Here is a 19,590-nt window from a genome sequence, read left to right as displayed (position 1 = left end):
AATAATATTCTTCATTTACTCTGATGAAAATCAACTTCTCCATTCAAGACTGATCGTTTTGGGGGGATTTGGAGTAATAATGTGTGTGTGTGTGTGTGTGTGTGTGTGTGTGTGTGTGTGTGTGTGTGTGTGTGTATATATATATATATATATATACACATATATACACGTGGCTGCTCTGACTCAAAAGCTCTAGGAGGCCCAGTGGTCAAAGGGTTAAAGTTAGCTAATGGCTCATACCTTCTGATTTTTAAGAAAGAACCAGAAGAAGGAACACCATTTCCAATTTATCTGAGCATTTCATTCCTAATGCTACTGACCTACCACACTTACCGTCCAATGTTAACTTCCAGTCTAATGCCCTCTTCCTGTTCTGAGCCTACCTAGACATTTGAGGTTTTGATTGTAAGAGGCTGGGGGTGACTAGGAGGAAGCAAAGGGAAAGCTGAACAAGGTGGATACTGGTGTCCCTGAGAAACTCAGTCATCTCTATCCCTACATACCTCTCTGTCTGCTGCTCCCTAACAAGTCTTGCTTTATATGGGAAAGTTAGTTGGTGGTTGTGGACATCAGCACAACCCTCTTATTAGGAGGAGGGTTTTTAATCTCAGGCTTCTGAGTTTCCCACCCTCTAAACCAAATTCAGTACCCACAGACAAGTCATGGTGAGCAAAAAAGATGGAGAGAGAGAAAAACATTCTCCATTTATTTTATCAGTCCAACTCCAATCACTACCATCACTATTATATCCAAGGTGATTTTTCTCCTTCCTTTCCAAAAGTGGCGTCTATAACCACTAGGAGCACTGGGTTTTAAGCTGGGTTCCAACCTAAGCTCTGGCTCATATTACTTGAGCAAGCCACTTAAAATCTCTGGGCCTCAGTTTTCTCATCCATAAAGGTGGAGAGAGTGGTGGTAGAGATCTAAATGGTCTCTAAGAGCAATTCCAGCTTAAAAAAAAAAAATTGAATGACCTCTGAACCCGAGGCATTCTGAGAGCCCAGTACACCTTAGGAGCCCCCAAGCAAAATCAGGAGGTATCTCTGAGAGCCGACAGACTGTCATGTATAGACTCGAAAATCAGTCCAACCCCTAAATTCCTTGCTATCTGTGACCTTACCATGGTCTGGAATGGGGGGTGGGGAAAGAAAGGGCTGTTATGGAACAGACAAGGTGTTTTAACCCCTGCACCACCACCCAGCCCTCAGGACTGGAGACTTATGAAATTTAGACAATAACTCTTTGTTACCTGGGATTACCTAGCAGTTTAAAAAAAATTAATAAACAAATGACTTTGAATTTGGCCATGGGGTGGAGGCCTGGTATATACCATTCTAGAACTAATGAATCCAGCCTTCTTCCTACTAAGGAATATTTCCTTCTTCTGGATCTTTCCCTTCCTGTCTTTTTTTCATTCCTTTCCTATGACCCTTTCCTTTTTCCCCATTCCACCAGCAAGATATGTTTTGTTTTCATAATGAAAATACTTTCCTTAGGTAAAGATTAGACAATATACTGTCATGCTTTTCTTTTACATTTGCTTTTGTGTTTGAGGTGGGATTTTCCCAGTTTTAGCCATGACTCATTCCATTTATTCCTACTCACATAAGCAAACAGCTTTAACTTCTAAAGCAAGTTCTTTTAAATTCATTTTTTTCTGAACCCACAGCTCTTAAAACTCTATAATTCTATCCCAAATTTTATAAAAAGTCCTCTAATATAAAAATTGACATTATCTCTTTACCCAGAAGGGGTTGGGGAGAAGGCTGAATTTAGTGTGATGGCCAGGAGGCAGTCAGTTTAGCTCTAGATCTGGGAGGGGGAAAAAATTAACAAATAGCATTAGAGCAACACTTTATTTGATTCAATAAAATAATTAAAGGGCATCCATTTCTCTGTAGAATGAGAATATCTAGAGTGTCTGAGTCCCATTTGGGCCTGCTCACATTTGTGGGCCATGGTATAATAAGTTCAAACTTTTTATGAGGCAACAAGAGTTGACCTCTAGCCACATAATAGACCCTGTAAGCCCACAGGCATGTCCACCAGTCACTGGCCCTGGAGCCAGACAAGAAGCTGGGGAGGAGGCCAGCAGGGAAAAGAAGTCGTCAGCTCTATACCACTACTTAGGAAAGAAAGAAAAAAATCAGGATGGGGGGGGGGACCCGTTCCAGTGCTAAGCAGAGTGGTGGTTGGGATGCCAAGTGAGTATGGAATAATAGGCATGTGGGTGCCAATCTATTTTGGAAGTGCTTCCCTTCAGGACTTAAAAAGCAAGAGTGATTTCCCGAAATTCTCATCTTGACACACATGGACATTTGTAGAAGAAATAACGCTGAACTTACAAATACCCTGTGGGGCGTATTCTGCACTCATCCCGGGGGTGGGAATAAGAGCTCCGTGTGCAGAACGAGGGGAAGAGAGTCCCCTCCAGTGCAGAAGTTTATCTGTGGAAGAAACCCAAAAGAAAGTATTCGAGCTACATATCACAGATGACATTTCATTGCATTCTATTAACAGCAGTAGGGCAGCCTTGCAGATAGTCAACTAGTCAACTGGCCCAACCAAGGACAGTACATTTTTTAAAGGACTGAATTGTTTATGAATTGTTTTCATTTGTGTTAATTGTTTTTATTCTCTAAGGTAGAGGTCAAAGGGATTGCTATAGAGGTATACCTTTGAAGTACTGATGTGTAATCAGTAGTCCAGGAAGGGGGGATAATAAGCAGGTTGGAAAATTTGGGAATTTATCTGCAAGGCTGCTTTACAGGCATACATTTCTCTTTACTAGTTTCAGAAAGGCCAAGCCAAATAGTTAAAAACAAAACAACCACTGCACAATCATGATGCTTAGAGATGGCTGGAGGGTAGCTTGGCCTTAAAAAAATTTTTTTAAACAGGGGATCCCATTGTCCTCAGTGCACCACCCCCCCCCCCCCACCCTCATTTCATGCAGCAATCAGAGTGGGCTCCCAAATCAGCAGAGAAGACTAAAGAATTCAAGGATTTGGATTTAGGGCATGTGTGGTCTAGGTTTCCACCAAGTGAGCACCCCATGAATGTATCTCCTCTCTCACACTATTGGAAAAGACTGGAGAAGTCTGAATGGGCAAATCTGAATGAATCTTGGCCAGATTCCATCCCCACTCCCCAACTAAGGACTTATACATAAATGACAGATCACACAGTATTTCAATAACCCCAGCATCTAGGAGCACTGACCACCTAGGCCAGCCAGGTGCCATTCTGTAGAACCAACTCCTAAACACTGTGCCCCATTGCACCCTGGTAATGGACAGTAACATCCAACACTAATAAATACAAATCTAGCAGTTGTATTAGACATTTCCTGCTTGGGCATTGAGATTTTTCTGAGAAATTCTGAAAGGTTTGGCTTATGTAAACCTTGAGGATTATAGGGGTCATCTGGAAAGTTACTCATTTTCCTAAGTTCACTGTCAGATAATTAGCCATTTGGATGTTCAAGCAGGAGATAGAATGGAGCCCTGGATGGTTCAGATGATACTAAATTTGCCTTGGTAGAGCTTGTTCTTTTGTTATGATTGGGTAGGTTGAGGGAGGGAGGGGAAAGAAAGAAAACAGACTGAGTAAATAGTATGTGTTTTCCGTTAGCTTAATATTAAGAACACTTAGAAGTGTTGTTGTTATGCTTTGAGATGGCAGGTCTCAAGTGTAAAATACATCCTGTTCTCCTTATAAAGACTGCCCTGCCAAGTACAGCCAGGGCAGACAGGACAAGGTTTTCTTTCATTAGGAGCTGGGCCTGTTACAATAGCGTGTGGCTCGGTAAGCTTCTGCACAGACCACATAAATCTTTTGTTACCAGGACGGCAACAGGAGACTGTTGTTGAGACTTGAATATAAGAGGACTATCTATCTCTGTGTGTGTGTGTGTGTGTGTGTTTGTGTGTGTGTGTGTGTGTGTGTACACACACACACAGAGTTCTTTCTCACTCACTAACTGGGAAAAAACAAAAAGGTGTGTCTATTTTGTCTCAGAAGGATTGCTGATTGAGATATGGTGAATTAAAGATTTACTAATGGTATTTTTCAACAAGGAATTCAAGGACATTTTTAGCACTTATCCTCATCTTAGATTTTTTTTGAAAATGCTGTCATTTTTGAAATATCTTTCTTAGGAAATCTATATATTTAAAATAACTCTGTAACCCCCCAAATTGAAAAACAACTAGAGATAATCTAACCCCAGGTTTCCTGCCTTGTAAATCCATGGGATTAAGTATGATGTGTTGCATTAGAAATCTATAAGAATTCATTAACATGATCCTCTAGATTTCTTGATGAAGAGGCTTGTTAACCTCCTCAATTTTCTTGCAGGAGGGCCAACTTTTTGGCCAACCTAGCATGTTGCTACCTTGTACTTGCAAGCTCGGTTGAAACAACTTCTCAGTGCAGGCTGAGTCAATTCCTATGGTCCCCAATTAGGGAGATTTAAGATTGGACTAATAGAAATGGATTCCTAGATATAGGTTGTGCCTTTAAAATTAGATTGAGGTAGTACACGGGATTTTTAGTTTGAAAAGACCTTAGGTATTATCTAGACTAATCCCTAGATTTTACAGAGAAGGAAACTGAGGTTCATAGTTTAAATGACCTGTATGAGTCTACACAAATAAGAAATAGTACTTAGTACAATGTCTCTCACTGAGTGGGCACCTGATAAATGTTTACTAACTGACTGACAAATAGAAGCGGGATTCAAATTCAAATTCTGACTCCAAAGCCACTGCTCTTCTTATTATATATCACTGCCTTTCCCTACAAAGGGAAATATATATATATATATACATATATATATGTATGTATGTATGTATGTATGTATATACACACACACATACACACAGATGTTATGTCTAGTACTATTCAAAGATCAGCCTAAATAGGTTCAGAAATACTCATCACTAGGTTGATTCCAATGTGATGAATATTTTGGCTATGACAACTCAAAATTACCAAGCAGTAAAGGACTATGTGTGTATATAAATGTATATGTGTATGTGTCCATATTTATGTATATTTATGTATGTGCATATCTGAATATGTGTATTATATAGATGTACACATGTGTATATGTATTCTATACATATGCATGTGTATATATACATACATATTCATGTACATACGCATCTATATCTTTTGTAGCAGTGAAACCAGTATAAATTGGTAGAGGGAACATCCTCTCTGGGAGTTACATATACCAAAAATACTGCAACTGTATCCAGTCTAAAAAAAAGAAAGAAAGAAAAAAACTACTGAATCACAATCCTAAGAGAGTTTGGGTGGGGAGAGAGAAATGCAGTTTATTATCTCCATCAATACGGTATTGATTGAGCCTAAAAATCACAGGATTTTGGGAGGGGAGTTGGAACTGGGACCCTGGAGATCATCAGTTCAACCACATCATTTTTATAGGGAAGGTTTTCAGGGCTTAACAAATCCCGGGCACCAGTCTGCCTTGGCATGTCGTCCTTTCATCATGGCACCTAATGCTTTCATTGAGAACGACGGAAGGGCATTTTGTTCTTCCTGCTTGGGCATATTCCTGGGTTACTATTACAATAACTTGAGATGTCTGCAGCCCTGGACAGTTCCAGTTAGTGTGGGCATCAGTTGGGGGCTCATTGTAATATCACAACCTTTACCCAAACCTGTTCTGATTTTGGCTTCCTCAAGCTATAGAAAGACATAGAATGGATTAAGAGGAGGGGCCCAGTCATTTTCAATTTCCTCTGAGCCTTTCAAGAGAATCCTTCAAAAACTCTTTTATAAACACTCAGTGACCCTAATCTGAATCCTAATCTGAGGCCAGAATCAATGCCTTAAGGCAATATGCTGTCTTTTTTCTTTTATTTTTCTTTCTTTGAAAATTGATAAAAATTATCTGACTGCAAAATGGGGGAGTAGGGGTAGGCGACAACAACTAGTTTCTGAATTCAAAGTAAATTTGTCAGTGCCTAAATTAGGTGACTGGCCCAAGGTCACCTGGCTATTTGAGCACAGCTGGGCTTTTCACTCTTACTCCTTTCAGGGGTTTCTGCCTCCTCCTCAAAGGGCCAAGAAGTGAAGTTGCCTTCCCCCCTGAATAGTCAGGGAAACACCTGCCCACCTTCTGGGTCATCTAACTCTAGTGGTGATTCTGTGGCAGGACTTAGGGCTTCCTGAACTCAGGGAAGGAGCCACTTTGCTCATTCAGGCAAACAGCTGTAGGTTTCAGAAACCCCTACTCCCCCTCCTCCCTCTTTTTCCTGTTCCCCCTGCCATGGTTAGCCAGTTAAAGAGGCCCAGAATCTTTCTAATAAGCTGGTTTAGGGCACTACCATAGGATAATAGACTGTCTTTGTGAGAGGCTTAGACCTGTGTTTAACTTCCTAAGAGGAGAGGGTCAAGGAAAAGGTGGCTGAGATCCCCAGCCAACTCTGCAGCCTCTTCTACTAAACGTGTCCATAACATTCTGTTTGGTAAGTGGAATCGACATTCCCACATGAACTGGAAATGCTAAATTGTTAATAGCCTCCCTAGGGTTTAACTCCTTGCTATGATGCCTTCAATTATTTCATCATAGCTTAGGCAAAGTAAAATATCACAATTAATGTTTCTAAGCATGAAGCTCACACAGCATCTACCCCTCCCCCTTCAAGTTCAGGATGATTAGTCACTATTCCTTTTCTAGGTCTGGAGAGGGTAGAAGGAAATCAGGGAGGCAGTTTGGTACCATGGAAATAGCACTCATTTGGAGTCAGATAATGTGGGTTTGAATCCTAAGTTCTGCGTTTCTTGCTACCTGGATGACCTTGGGAGAGTCATTTCTCTCTAAATTCTCAGTATTCTCACCTGTAAAATGTCTGGTTTTGCCCAGAGTGGGGTGCTGGTGAGATTAGAGCACAACCTTTCTGTGTGTCATGCACCCCTCCCCACCTCCAGCAGTCTGATGAAGCCTATGGGCAGACCCATTCTCAGAATAATGTTTATTAAATGCATAAAATGAGATCTACAGAATTATAAAGGAAAATTCTAATGAAATAGAACTCTAATTAAAATTCTAATCAAAACAGAATTAGCAAAATGTGTTTTAAAGATAAGTTCACAGACCTGGTCTAAAGATGATCTCTAAGCACTCATCCAGTCCCAAAATTTTTTAGTCCGGAAATTTTCACAAACACTTATGATGTGGACATGATCAAGTTTTTGTTTTGTTTTTTTCTTTGTGGGGGGAGGGTATAGGGAGAGGGAAGGAGGTGTGGGAATATAGGAACTGCTCTTTTGTCATGTTGAGCTGAAATAGGTCAGCTCTAGGGGCTATTTTCTCTTGCCCTGACCTATCTTCCTATAGGGTTCTGGTTGGAGGAGTAGTGGATGGGTAGGTAGACCCCTAATATATGTGTATAAGGATAGGACAATTTTTAATGCTTCTCTAAAGGAAAAAAAGCTAGATATGGATTTTCCAGGTTTTTCTTCCATAGCCTTATGATGAAATTAGTCCTCTCTACCCCCCTACTACTACTACGATGTGGGGAAGAATGAAATTCCTTTTTTTTCTAGTCCAGTAACATGTAAAGGGGGTGGGATGGGGGGATAGAATGATTTCATTTCTTTTTCTCTTGTATCCTTAAAGTTTACTTATAGCACAGTGTTTTGTACATATGGGTCCTTAAAGAATGTTTATTGAATTTAGTCTATCTGTTCTTCTTTCAGCCTGCATCTGAAAACCCTTATGCTACAGACATTTTTTTCACCCACAAACCACACACAGTCAGAATAAGGCAATAGCCAAATGAGTTGATATAACCAGGTAAATAAACACTGCTTGAACCAGAATGTTTGAGCATACTTGTGGAGTGCTAGGTGGTTGGAGTTGTATATGAAATATTTCTATTTCTAGCTTCAAGTGTTGCCTGTCCTCTTCCTAGCCAATCTCCTTTTTCTGTCTTCAATAGCTTTTTTTTTTCTTCCTCATTTATCCCGTTTCAGACCAGAAACCCTTGATTCATCCTGGGGATCAAGTTTCAACTGTGTGTCCTAGCACCTGCTTTCTGTTTATCAGGTTGTAAAGGTTTCTTTGGCTCCATTAGGAATATCACATCTCTGGTTTCCAACTAAAATCTCACCTTGTACAAGGAATCTTCCCCAACCCCTCTTAATGCTAGTGATTTCCCTCCGTTAATTATTTCCTATTGATCCCACATACAGCTCGTTTCTATATTTGTTTACATGTTGTTTCCTCCTACGATTACAAAATCCTTGAGGGCAGGTGCTGTCTTTTTCCTCTTTTTGTATCTCCATCAATTAGAACAGTGCCTAGCACATAGTAGGTAGTTTAGTGTTTATTGATTGATTGATCTTTAACATTCAGGTTTCCATAAGTGCTATCTGCAGCAAAATGAGAATGTTTTCAATTGCTCCTTAAGATGGGAACAAATGTATCTAAACCAATATTGCAAATATTTATTCTCCGTTTTTCATCTGAAATTATTCTGTACTTTCATTGGTTAGCCATTTACGGTTCTCCATTCCTCTTTCATAACACTTACTGGCCATGCACCGTACCTAGCACAAACTTCTTTCCCACCTTCACAATCTCTCCCTTTGGTCAAGGTGCAGCTCAGGCATCACCTCCTAGAAGAAACCTTTCCTGGTTCTCCTAACTCCTAACTGTTTCTCTCTCTCTCTCTCTCTCTCTCTCTCTCTCTCGACTTGGTATTTAACTACCTTGAATTTATTCTGCATAACTTTACTCTGAATATAAATAATAATAGCTAAGATTTATATATGAGCTATGATGTGCCAGGCACTGTGCTAAGTGTTTTGTAAATATTATCTCATTTGAGTCTCATAATCCTGGCAGATAGGAGCTCTCATTATCCCCATTTTACAGCTGAGGATAGGGAGGCAGGTTAAGCCACTGAACAGGATCACACAGCTAGTAAGTGTCTGAAAGTTACATCTATCCACCAAGCCATCAGGGCTATCTATGAACACAGACATACTTACATATGTGTATTGAGAGGGTCTCCCCAGATGGAATATAAGCTCCTTGAGAACAGAAATCCATCCTTCCTTCTTCTCTCCCTTTCCTCCTTTCTCTTCCCTCCTTTCTTCCCTACCACTGTGTCTGGCAAATAATAAGCAATTAATAAGTGCTTGTTGACTGGTCAATTTCCCCTACTTTATGTATGGAAAATTTTAAGCATGAAATCAATGTCCTTGACACTTTCAGGCCACGGAGTTTTAAGCTTTCTTAAGGACAGGTCTAAATTTCTTGCCTCTGCCTGTATATATTGGGCTGGTTGTCTCCGAATCTATTTTTTAAGTTTGTGATATTGACCACTGTCTACAGATATTCTAAAAGTAGAGATCTGCAAATGTTAAGAAACAACGGAGCAGAAATCATGGTTTCCCACACACCATTCCTAACCTGATAATTCATCTCTAAGTCCCAAACCTTTAAGGGAGACTAGCCCATAGAGACAATTTCCATTGAATTGCCAAGTAATGGATTTAAACGGCTCTTAACATTTCTTTCTCCAAATTGCTTATTTAGAAAACTACCCTTTCCCCAATAAGGTAATAAACTCCCCATCAATACAAATATTCAAGGAGAGCCTGGATGGGCTACCTGTCAGGGATCTTACAAAGAGGCGTCTTACAGTAAGTGGGAAACTAGCCCAGATGTAACCTCTAAGATTCCTTCCCACCTCTCCCATAATTCCAAGTCTCTTTATGAGGTTGAACGCTTCTATATGAGTTTCTTAAGATGCAGCCTAACTGTTCAATGAGTTAATGAACCTCCTCTGTCAGTCCCATTTCATCTAATGTCACCACATTCCAATCATATGAATGACTGTACCCAAAGCTAGGATGGGCGGTTCATTTTTTTTTTAATTGGAACAGTCTGCCAAGCTAAATCCCTTCAAGTTAGCCCCTTCTATACTTGACTCTAAGCCTTCAGAAGATACCAGCAATTCACTCAGAGATTCTGTAACATATCTTAGCATTATTGAGCAAACATTAGTTATGCCTCCTTCTTGAACAATGTCAATCTAAACTGAAAATATGCCAGCTTTATCATCTCTAACAGACTTCTTAATTAACCTGTGGATAGTCAAAATCTCATTCTCTTTTGTTCTAGGAATGAGAATTATATGAGTATTTCTTCATTCACTGTTTTTTATTTAATTGGCTGTAGTTTTGCTGAGTTGCTCTTGCTCTTCAAATAGCCTATTGTGCAAAAACTGAAGGAAGAATTCAAGAGACACCCTGGTCCAATATTTTACTGCTAAAACTTGCTCCTAAGTCTTTGCTCCTCCATATCTTAACCAGTAACTTTAATTACATCAACCACTCGTTGTAAAACTCTTTTCCTTGACTGATTCCATCCTCCCAGACCTTTGGTTATTGAAAGAGTGATGCTACTGACACTACCTCTTAAACAGTCTTCGTCATAGCAGTTCAGTATACTGGGGGACACAGATGATGTTTTTCATGCCCTGGCCATCAAAATGCATGTCACCAATCTGTCATGCCTCAACAAAATTCCCTGCAATCTGTGTCTTTACCATAAGCAAAACAGACCAAAAAATAAAAAATAAAAGAGCCTGCTTTTCTGGAGAATAATAAGCCAAAGACATTGTTTTCCATCTTTATGTTGAAATGCAGATTTTTCTCACTAAAAGATAAATCCTTCAAAAGGTTTAATAGGATAGTGCTTAAAAAAAAATCCAGCTATTAAATTTAGGGTTCTGAAAGAAAAAAAAATCCCTTCCAATAATAATCTTTGGCTCTGGCCCAAAGTATTTTCACTTGATTGTGAGCTACTTTAATTTTTTATTATACTTTTAAGATCCTACTCTGAGCATAGCCTCAAACCTTAAAGGGGGTAGGGGGAAAGGAAGCTTCTTTTAGAAAGTTATGTGCTTAAAAGTGCAAATTTTCTTGGTACAGATGTTTAGGTTTTAAGTTTACCCAGCTTTTTACAACCTGGAAACCTATGTAAACTCAAATTTTGTAAACTAAAACTGTTGAAATTGTGCCTTAAGGGTAAGGATTTTTAAAGATTCTTTTTTTGTATAAAGTTAGTATAGCCAGCCTTTATCTCTTCTTTAAATAATTTTTCATGTATTTAGTTATCCTAAAATATCGCATGCCCATATCAATTATTAAAAAACTGGTAGGTACCTGTTAGAGCAGGTACTATACTTTCCCTTGCCCTTTCCAAAAAATGAAAAACTTTTTGAGGAATCCTGGTGTTGCCACTTATTACCTCTGTGACCATGGGCAAATCACTTCACCACTCTGCCCTCAGTTTCCTCATTTGTAAAATGAGGGTGTTGGTCTAAATACCTTCTCAGGTCCCATTCAGTTCTCAATCCATGCCTTGGTGTAAATGGTGGGTGGTCCGCTTTAGGCAGATTTCACTGTATTTTATTCCTCTGAGTCAGTCAAACAAGTGTTGATAGCCACATTCTCCTCTGTAATACAGCCTCCCTTGCTTAAATAATCTATTTCAGATGTACCATTGCCAGCTTGAGTTGGGCTTATACTTGTTGACGCATTTTCATGGAATGACTGCAAGAAACAGGAAGATTTTCCTATAGGGTTCTGCCTCTTCCATCATCGACTAGGTCCTCCCCAACTCCACCTCCCTGTGTCCCATTCTTTGGAGTCTTGAAAGTCTTAGAGGGAGGAGGAGCCGTAGAAAGATGAAAGGGCTTTGAAAGAGTTTGCTTCAGCCTCAGATCTTATTTAGACTTGGGGAAGGGAGGGGGAGAGTTAAGATTTCTTGATTCCCAGCCTGTCCCAAAGCAATACCACCACCACCACCACCACCACCACCACCACCACCCCCCCCCCCCCCCCCCCCCCATCAACTCCCCGTTCCTTACTCTTTCTGCTGTTTCTTCCAGGGCCTCTAAACGCTGTTGCCCTCTTCTAGGAAAAAGAGCCGACATCAGCAGGCCTGGGTTTAAGTTCTGGTCCAATTACTCCTTAGCTGCATGACATACTCACCCCTCAAAAGAATCTGATGGCTCCCTATTGCCTCCAAGATCAAATAGAAAATCTCCTGGCTTTTAACCTTACCCTTTCCTATGGATCAGGACTTCTTAACACCTCACTCCTTCCACATACTCTACTGCCCATCAGCACTAGTTTCCCCTGTTGACTGGCTGTTCCTCTTGCTTAGCATGTTCACCTTCCTGGCTTTTTTTTTTTTTTTAAGACTCAAGAGCCCTTTCGAGGTCCCCTCCCCATTTCTCTGAGAGTAGCATGTATTTACGCTATGTTTGGTAGGTACATGATTTATTTGCCTGTTTTCCCTTATTAAAATGTGAGTTCCTTGAGGGTAGGGACTGTGTGTTTACTTATAAGTGCAGCACTTAGCATAGTGCTAAGTGACTTCTTTTGTCTGGATTCAGTGTTCTCATCTATGAGAGGGAGTCAGGCTAGCTGACCTCTAACATTCAAGTTTTAAGATTCTTTGCCTTTAAGATTTTCTGTTTTTTGATGCCTGTCTATCTTTCCTCTTCTCTTTCTTCAGGCAGTCTAGCTTGCTCAGTATCTCTAGTTTCTTCTGGGATCCTAGGAAGGCAAGGTAGGGAAATCACGGTGACACCCTGTGATATCATCTGGCATCTGGGTGACCCATGAAATCATTAAGCAAAATTGAGAGCTCAGCATCCCTTATTCTACATCTTCACCCTGTGAAGATCCCTTTCATGAACAGAAAAATGTGAGCTTGTCCAGGGGTGACTCAGGGTCTCGGTCTCCCCCCTTCTTGCCCCCTCTCAATTTGCTCCTTCTTGAGATCACGTTAGGGAGAGGGGGCGAAGACTGGGGGTAGATTTTAACTATCTTGGACATAGTGTTGTAATGAGCCCACAGGTAAGAACTGAGCCCAGAATGAAGGTCAGAATAAACCAGGAAGAAGACAAAACCAGGCTGAATGTCAAGGGGAAAGGTTTTTACTTCAAGTGCCAAAAGGCCAGTGGCAAAAGCATGGCCTTGAGCCAGATCTACAGCTCCCACTGATGTTAGCAAGAGCAGTCGGGACCCAACAAGGTCACACCAGAACAGAAGGAATGATTGGTTCCTTGCTCTAATTTTTAAGTGTGCACCACCAAATACCAAGGCAAAAAAATGTTTATTCACTGATGTACCTAAGTTAGCAAGGAAAGTGCTGCTGCCAGAAATGTACCTCACTATACTACTACCACTAATAATTCCACCTGCCTCTGACAGACCACAGACAATGTTTTCAAAAAATTATTAACTCAACAGGTATACAATGAGCATTTACTGTGTATTCAGCACTGTCCTAGAAGGTGTGGGGAGTTCCAAAGTATAAAACTATGTTTCAGAACCATCCTGGTCCATGCAAATTTTTACTAGTCCACAAAACTTTTATTACCACAAGTCTTTGCTCCTTACAACCTATAATTTTTTTTAAAAAACCTGACTCTTGCCACCCTCAGCTCCCTCCTTGTTTCTCAGTTACAACACCTCCCTACCCCTTTATCCCCTTAGCTCACTTGAGCCCAGCCAGCCCCTGATAGCCCATTGCTGTTGTGACAACTGTTCTTCTGTCATGTCCGACCCTCCAGTGACCCCATTTAGGGTTTTCTTGGAAAGGATACTTTGCCATTTCTTTCTCCAGCTCATTTTACAGATGAGGAAACTGAGGCAAACACAGTGACTTGTCTAGGGTCACACAGCTAGTATCTGAGACTGGATTTGGACTCAGGAAGGCTCATCTTTCTGACTTCAAGTGCAGCACTCTATCCACTGTCACTGGGACCATCTCCAGTCATTCTGAACTATATCTTTCCACTGGACCCAGATGACACTGTGACTTTGCACAGCTCTCCCTCACTTAAATCCAATTTCACTTGCAAGTCATGGCATCATCTTCCTGATGTCTCGAAGAACAAAAGCCAGCCCCAACAATCTCTCCACCATCACCTAGCTGCCCCTGAAAGTGAACAACTGGAGGCAGATCATTTATCTTTCTCCCCATCCACAGAATATATGGGGTGGGAGAAAGACCAGGTCCCTGCCTTCAAGGAATTTTCCAAATACCAGGAAAACTGCCTAAATTGGATTTCTGTAAATAGATTCCTCTTCTCTTTCCTATTTCAGACACTTTATCTTGCTTTCAGATATATTTTCAATTGGCAGGCTGCTTCTAACACTTCAGCTTTTTAAGTTTTTCTTCCTCCCCAACCTCTCCGTCAAGTAGTTAATGATCTGTAAACAAACACTTTAAATTCACTAGGGGAGCTCACTATTTAAAGGAACCCTGTGGTGAATCCTTTTGAAACGTTAACAATCTTTTTGTAATGTGAATAATCATCCCTTAATTTATCTGTTCCATAAGCAGGTTTATGTATACTGTAGCAGGTTTTCTTAAAGTGGGTATCACCTGCAAAGTAGAGGCACAACTTACTTTAAGTCACTATACAAAAACCTATTTTTTCTGTCTCAACTATCCTTAATTCTTGCACAAATGTTTTCTATGACATTTTTTTCCTCTGCAAGAAACTGATGGCTTGGCTACTGAAAAGGTCGTGAAAATTATATTTGTTGTGAGATATAAAAATGGAAACTAGGGCTTGGCTTCTAAAAGCCTTAGCTGAGGAAACAAAAGTTTTCAACAACCACAAAATGAAAAAAAAAAATTGTATTGTGAGGATGGGTCCAATTAAATGTTTATCTGGCCAAAAAAAAAAATAATAATGTTTGATTCTGATAACACTAGTCGGTGAAGACAGAACACATATATATCAAAACTAACAGAATTCGTTAACACCCAAATTATTCTGAAGTCACACCAAACTCTTTTATCTATGACATTCACCGTAAACCTAACTTACTCCTCTAAATCAGCTATACTAATCTGTAATTCCAGAGACTAAAAAAAGTTAGAAAAAGTTTAAAGGAAATGAGACTTTGGAACTTTATTTTAAAAAACAGTTTATATTTTTAAGTTTTATGGGAGTTTGGGGGTATAGAGGAAGTTAGGGTTTTTGTTGTTTAGTTACGCAGTGAAATGGTTGAGATCGGGAGGTGGAAAGGGAAGGCAAGGAGAGAAACGGCTAAATGTGGGTGGGGCCCAAGCAAACTGTACAGATCCAAAGCCTTTCTGAGTTTATCTTGCAAGACTGACCTATGTAATACTTCATCAAAAATGGGGACAGAAGGAATAGACTTTAACAGGTTTAGTGAGACATCTTTCACTACTGGTCAAACACGGTTTTAGTCAGGTCTACACAGTCAAAAGAAATTTGGGAACTATGATCAAAAGTCAACCTGGGCCAAAATGAGTTTTTACTATGGGAGTAAAGGGCTAGCCTTGGATACTGAAATAACTGCTGGGATAACTTTTGTATTTATTTGTGTGTTTTGAATTAAAAAAACATTTTTTTCAAAAGACTGTGCATCTTTTCTCACTTTATCCTTAATGATAATAATTCTGTGAGACAGTGAAAAGGAGGCATCTGTAGGTCTATTTTACTGAGGAGTCCAGGAGTTAAATGTCATTCATACACGAAATCATGCAGCAAGGTTCCTGTTCCAGTCAAAGCCAGAACTCTAACTCTGTCCATTGATCCTTTCCACTGGACCAAGCCTGTGACTACTTTTTTTCTAGCGTGGATCTTGGGAGCCCACCTGGAAGACATGGCCACAAAATGCCAACAATCGGAATTGTTATACTAGCTCCAGTTCTCCAGAGTTGAAACCTGTTAAAAGTCCTCTAATTCACTGCTTGGGAATTATGAAAGGGAATTTAAGCCTTTGAGGCGAGGAACCATAAAAAGAAAATGTTTTGTCTAGAGTGACTGTCCTTACTATTCGTTCAAAGACAAAATCACACTGTTTTTCCCCTAAGCCACTAGTATCAAGGAACTATACCAAGAAGGATGTTGGTGGCACCTTGATAAGTAGCCCTGCCCCAATATAATTTCTTCTTTTAAGAAAAGAATCTACTCATAAGCTTTTCGAATCCTGGGGAGGTAACCACTACTAGATATCTCATAGTCCATGCTTTTAAGCCTGGGAACAGCCTTTACCGCCAAAAGGCACCTCCCTTCTCCCCACCCCAACCTCCAACCCCCAAGCCTGGGGCCATATTATTTTCCAGCACAAAGAAGGGAATTTAAACTGGAGTAATCAAAGGAAGGAGTAAAACACTATTCTTGATTAAAAAGAGTGCCATCTTCAGGCACCTACAGAGGAAATATCACTACTGTCTGTAATAGTGCTGAGCTGCTTATAGTAGGGTTGGTCATTTTGGAAAAAAAAATACCCGGACTCCAAAAATTCTATTTGGCTAAATCATTTTGCACTGGTTTTTCATAAAAACTCCACACTTTCCACCACTGCTTCCCACATCTCTGCCTGTTTCCCAATCTTTAAGATCAGAAGTACAAAATATAATAACCCACAGGAGTGACTCTCCTTTAAAAGCAAACCAAAAAAGTGAAGTGGAGTGTATCCTGTTTATTTTAGGTATGTAGGGGGGCAGTGATTATTTTCAAGGCTATATTAAGCTGCATCTAACTCTCTAATTCTTCTTTGTTGGTGTCAGCACTATTTGGTAAAGTAGGTAGTCAGGCCAGGGACCTTGAGAGTAGAGGACATACGCAGACAAAACCATCTAGAATTTCCCATGGTATTGGAAGAGCTGGGTCGGGAAAGCTGGGTACCACAAGTGGCAACTGGAAAACCACAAGGGTGACCAACCTTCCCCAGTACTCCCTGCAAGGCGCTAGGCCCATAGAGACCAACTCCAAAGGTATGGTACTCCACATTCAGTAGAGGATATTTACAGTTATCAGAGACTCCTAGAGCAATGTGGTATAATAGAAACAACAAAGTATTTGAAGTCAGAGTCCCTGGGCTTCAGTAACAGTTCTGTCATTTACAGATATGGGACCCTGGGCAAGGCATTTCAAGGCTCAGGAACTCAGTTTCCTCAACTATAAAATGAGAAGGTTGAACTAGGTGATCTCTGAGGTTCTTTCAAGGTTTTAAATTCATTATCCATAAACTCCTGCCTTTACAAACAGAATCCACTACCTCATCAAAACCCTCTAAACCTAAAGGAGGTCCCCTCTTGGGCAAGATCTGTGACTCAGCTTGCTAATGAAGTGTGTTTCTGTATGGAGAAAGTGGCAAAGTTACCCGTTCCTCTCTCCAAATTACTGAATACTAACCTGGTGCCATACAAATGTTAGCATTGTTATCATTATTAATTAATCAGGTTGATTTATTTTGTCATTACCTAAAGGTAATGGATCATCCCCTTCTCCAAGGTTTTATGGTAGGGGACCCCCAAACCCCACCACCAGTGCTTCAACCTTGAGCTTTGACCTGTGGCCACCAATAGGAAAAAAAAAATTAAACAGTGCTAAAGTCAAGATCTCTCAAGTCCACATGGAGCTAGAAGGACCTGACATTTCCTTAACAAGCACCCCAGGCTGAAAAACCTCTTTCTCTCCAAGCCTCCACTTTACTTGGCTTCAGTAAGAAAGCCCAAACCTGTCAAAGACCCACCAATCCTCCCCATCCCCCATCTCCCACCCTACCATCTCAAACTCTGTCTGTCAGACGGTGTGCAGTGTGGACAGGACCGTAGGCAGACACAGTTTCAAAGAGACCGACCAGGCAAGAACAGTCCTGTACTCCTGCCCCAGCTCTAATGCAATAAAATGTCTTTTATCAATGTTATTCTCGCCAAAGAGTCAAGGGTCTGTCACCATTTGAAAAAGGCTTATTACACGGCCACAAGAATGTGCCTCAGGCTCAAACCTGGCATGTGAGGTCTCAGCGTGGGACAGCTTCTTTTGATTTGATTTTATTTTCTTACAAAATCTGAAAATGAAATGCTCCTGTCCACCCCACCTCCCAACCCCCTCCCCTCCATCCCCCCACCCCTTTTGATTTCTAGGGAGGAGGAAAGAAATCTGAAGTTGACAGGTTAGGACAACTCCCTGTTAGGTTTCTCACTCAAAAGCAGCTTTTGTTAAATCACACTTTGCATTTCTGGCCTGCGGCGCTCAGCACACTCAGCTCCTCCAAGAAGGCCCCAATAGGAGTTCCCCAGAAGAGGCCCGGTAGAGGTTACTCCTTCCTTTGCTGAGCCTGGGGGAAACTGAGGCAGACTGTGCCCCAACACTGGGATTTAAAGGCACTTAATCAACAGGGAGCTGGGAAACAGCAGACCTCTTTTATGATTCTCCTTTTCAGATCCAAGGCTATAATCCTTTGGCCTACATTCCATCCTGGCTTCCCTGGACCCACCTCAGACTCACACTTGATTCTTGTAGGTAGCATTGACTTAGAGATGTGTTTGCTGTATGGGCCTTGCCTCCTCAGCTAGACCATAGCCTCCTTGAGGACAAGAATAGTGCATTTTTATTTCTCTCATGTCCCCCACAACTAGTAGCCTAAGACCAGATAGTCACTGGTCAATCAATATTTACTGAAGAATTGTTATTAAGGGAATTTTTTCTTTAGAATAGAGAATGAAGAAGAACTTATTTCAGGCTATGCAATTCAATTCAACAAAGATTATTAAGTAGTTTACTACAGGCAAGGCAACCAGATAGCACTGTGCATAGAGTGCTTAGAGTCAGGAAGACTCATCTTCCTGAGTTCAAATCTAGCCTCAGACACTTCCAAGCTGTGGGACCCTAGCTGGGCAAGTCATCTAACTCTGTTTGCCTCAGTTTCCTTATCTGTAAAATGAGATGAAGAAGGAAATGGCAAACTATTCCAATATCTAGGCCAAGAAAACACCAAACAGGGTCACAGAGAGTCAGAAACAGCTGAAAAATGAGGTACTGGGTTGCCATACAAAGACAAATTCAAAACAATCTCTGATGTCAAAGAGCTTCCATTCTACTGGGAAAATACAATATATAGGCAAGCAAGTAGTAAATAAACATAAGCTGACAAAAAAAAATAATAATTTCCAAAAGGGAGAGAGTACTAATGACTGGGGAAAAGGACTTATAGAGGAGAGTTGTAGTATTCTCAAGAGCAGGGGTGACAAGGGACTGTTTTCTAGACTGGGAGGGTCATTTGTACAAGGCAAGGCAAGAAGTTGGATTTGAATGTGTGCATGTACTCAAGAGATTCATTTTAGAGCCCCTTGAAGAGAAGAAAGGCAGGTATGACCCCAGGAAACCTTCCCTTTCCTTTATGAATCGGCTAAGGTCCTTCAGGTAAATGATTCACCAGTTAAGGAGTCTCCCCGTAAGCCTTGAACCAGCAGATGATTACAGGCCCTTAAAAGTAGTTGCTGGACTATCATGTTCACTGTACCTATTTCAGCAATCTGTAATTGTATATTTACTCAATGGTTGTTACGGACAATCAGGTTAATAATTCACTTTTCAAACACAGTAATTATACAGTTAGAGGAGTTACAATCTATGTCAAATTTTCTTACACTTTTCTGACAAATTGTTCTCAATCACCCTTTTCCTCTCCCATTATTTTTGGCTGCCCCTCTTCTTACTCTCTGACCTCTATCTTCTTTATCCCAAGAGA

At 40.6% G+C, this 19,590-nt stretch overlaps 1 protein-coding gene across 11 annotated transcripts in view; it reads right to left on the bottom strand.

Annotated features, from left to right (window-relative positions):
• Positions 1-19,590, bottom strand: part of BCL11A (BCL11 transcription factor A) — a 121,022-nt gene that overhangs the window by 13,583 nt on the left and 87,849 nt on the right. For 7 of the 11 annotated variants that reach the window (XM_072635489.1, XM_072635488.1, XM_072635497.1 and 4 more), the window contains one exon: positions 2,346-2,447. The exons of the other annotated variants lie outside the window; for them this stretch is intronic. In XM_072635489.1, the coding sequence (XP_072491590.1) occupies positions 2,346-2,447 (102 nt within the window). The remainder of the gene's footprint in view (positions 1-2,345; positions 2,448-19,590) is intronic. 11 annotated transcript variants of the gene reach the window in all.

The sequence above is a fragment of the Notamacropus eugenii genome, chromosome 1 (genome assembly GCF_028372415.1).
Source record: "Notamacropus eugenii isolate mMacEug1 chromosome 1, mMacEug1.pri_v2, whole genome shotgun sequence".
In the NCBI taxonomy this organism is placed as follows: domain Eukaryota; kingdom Metazoa; phylum Chordata; class Mammalia; order Diprotodontia; family Macropodidae; genus Notamacropus; species Notamacropus eugenii.
Note: the sequence above shows the minus strand (reverse complement) of the source record. Positions and strands in the feature narration are given on the sequence as shown.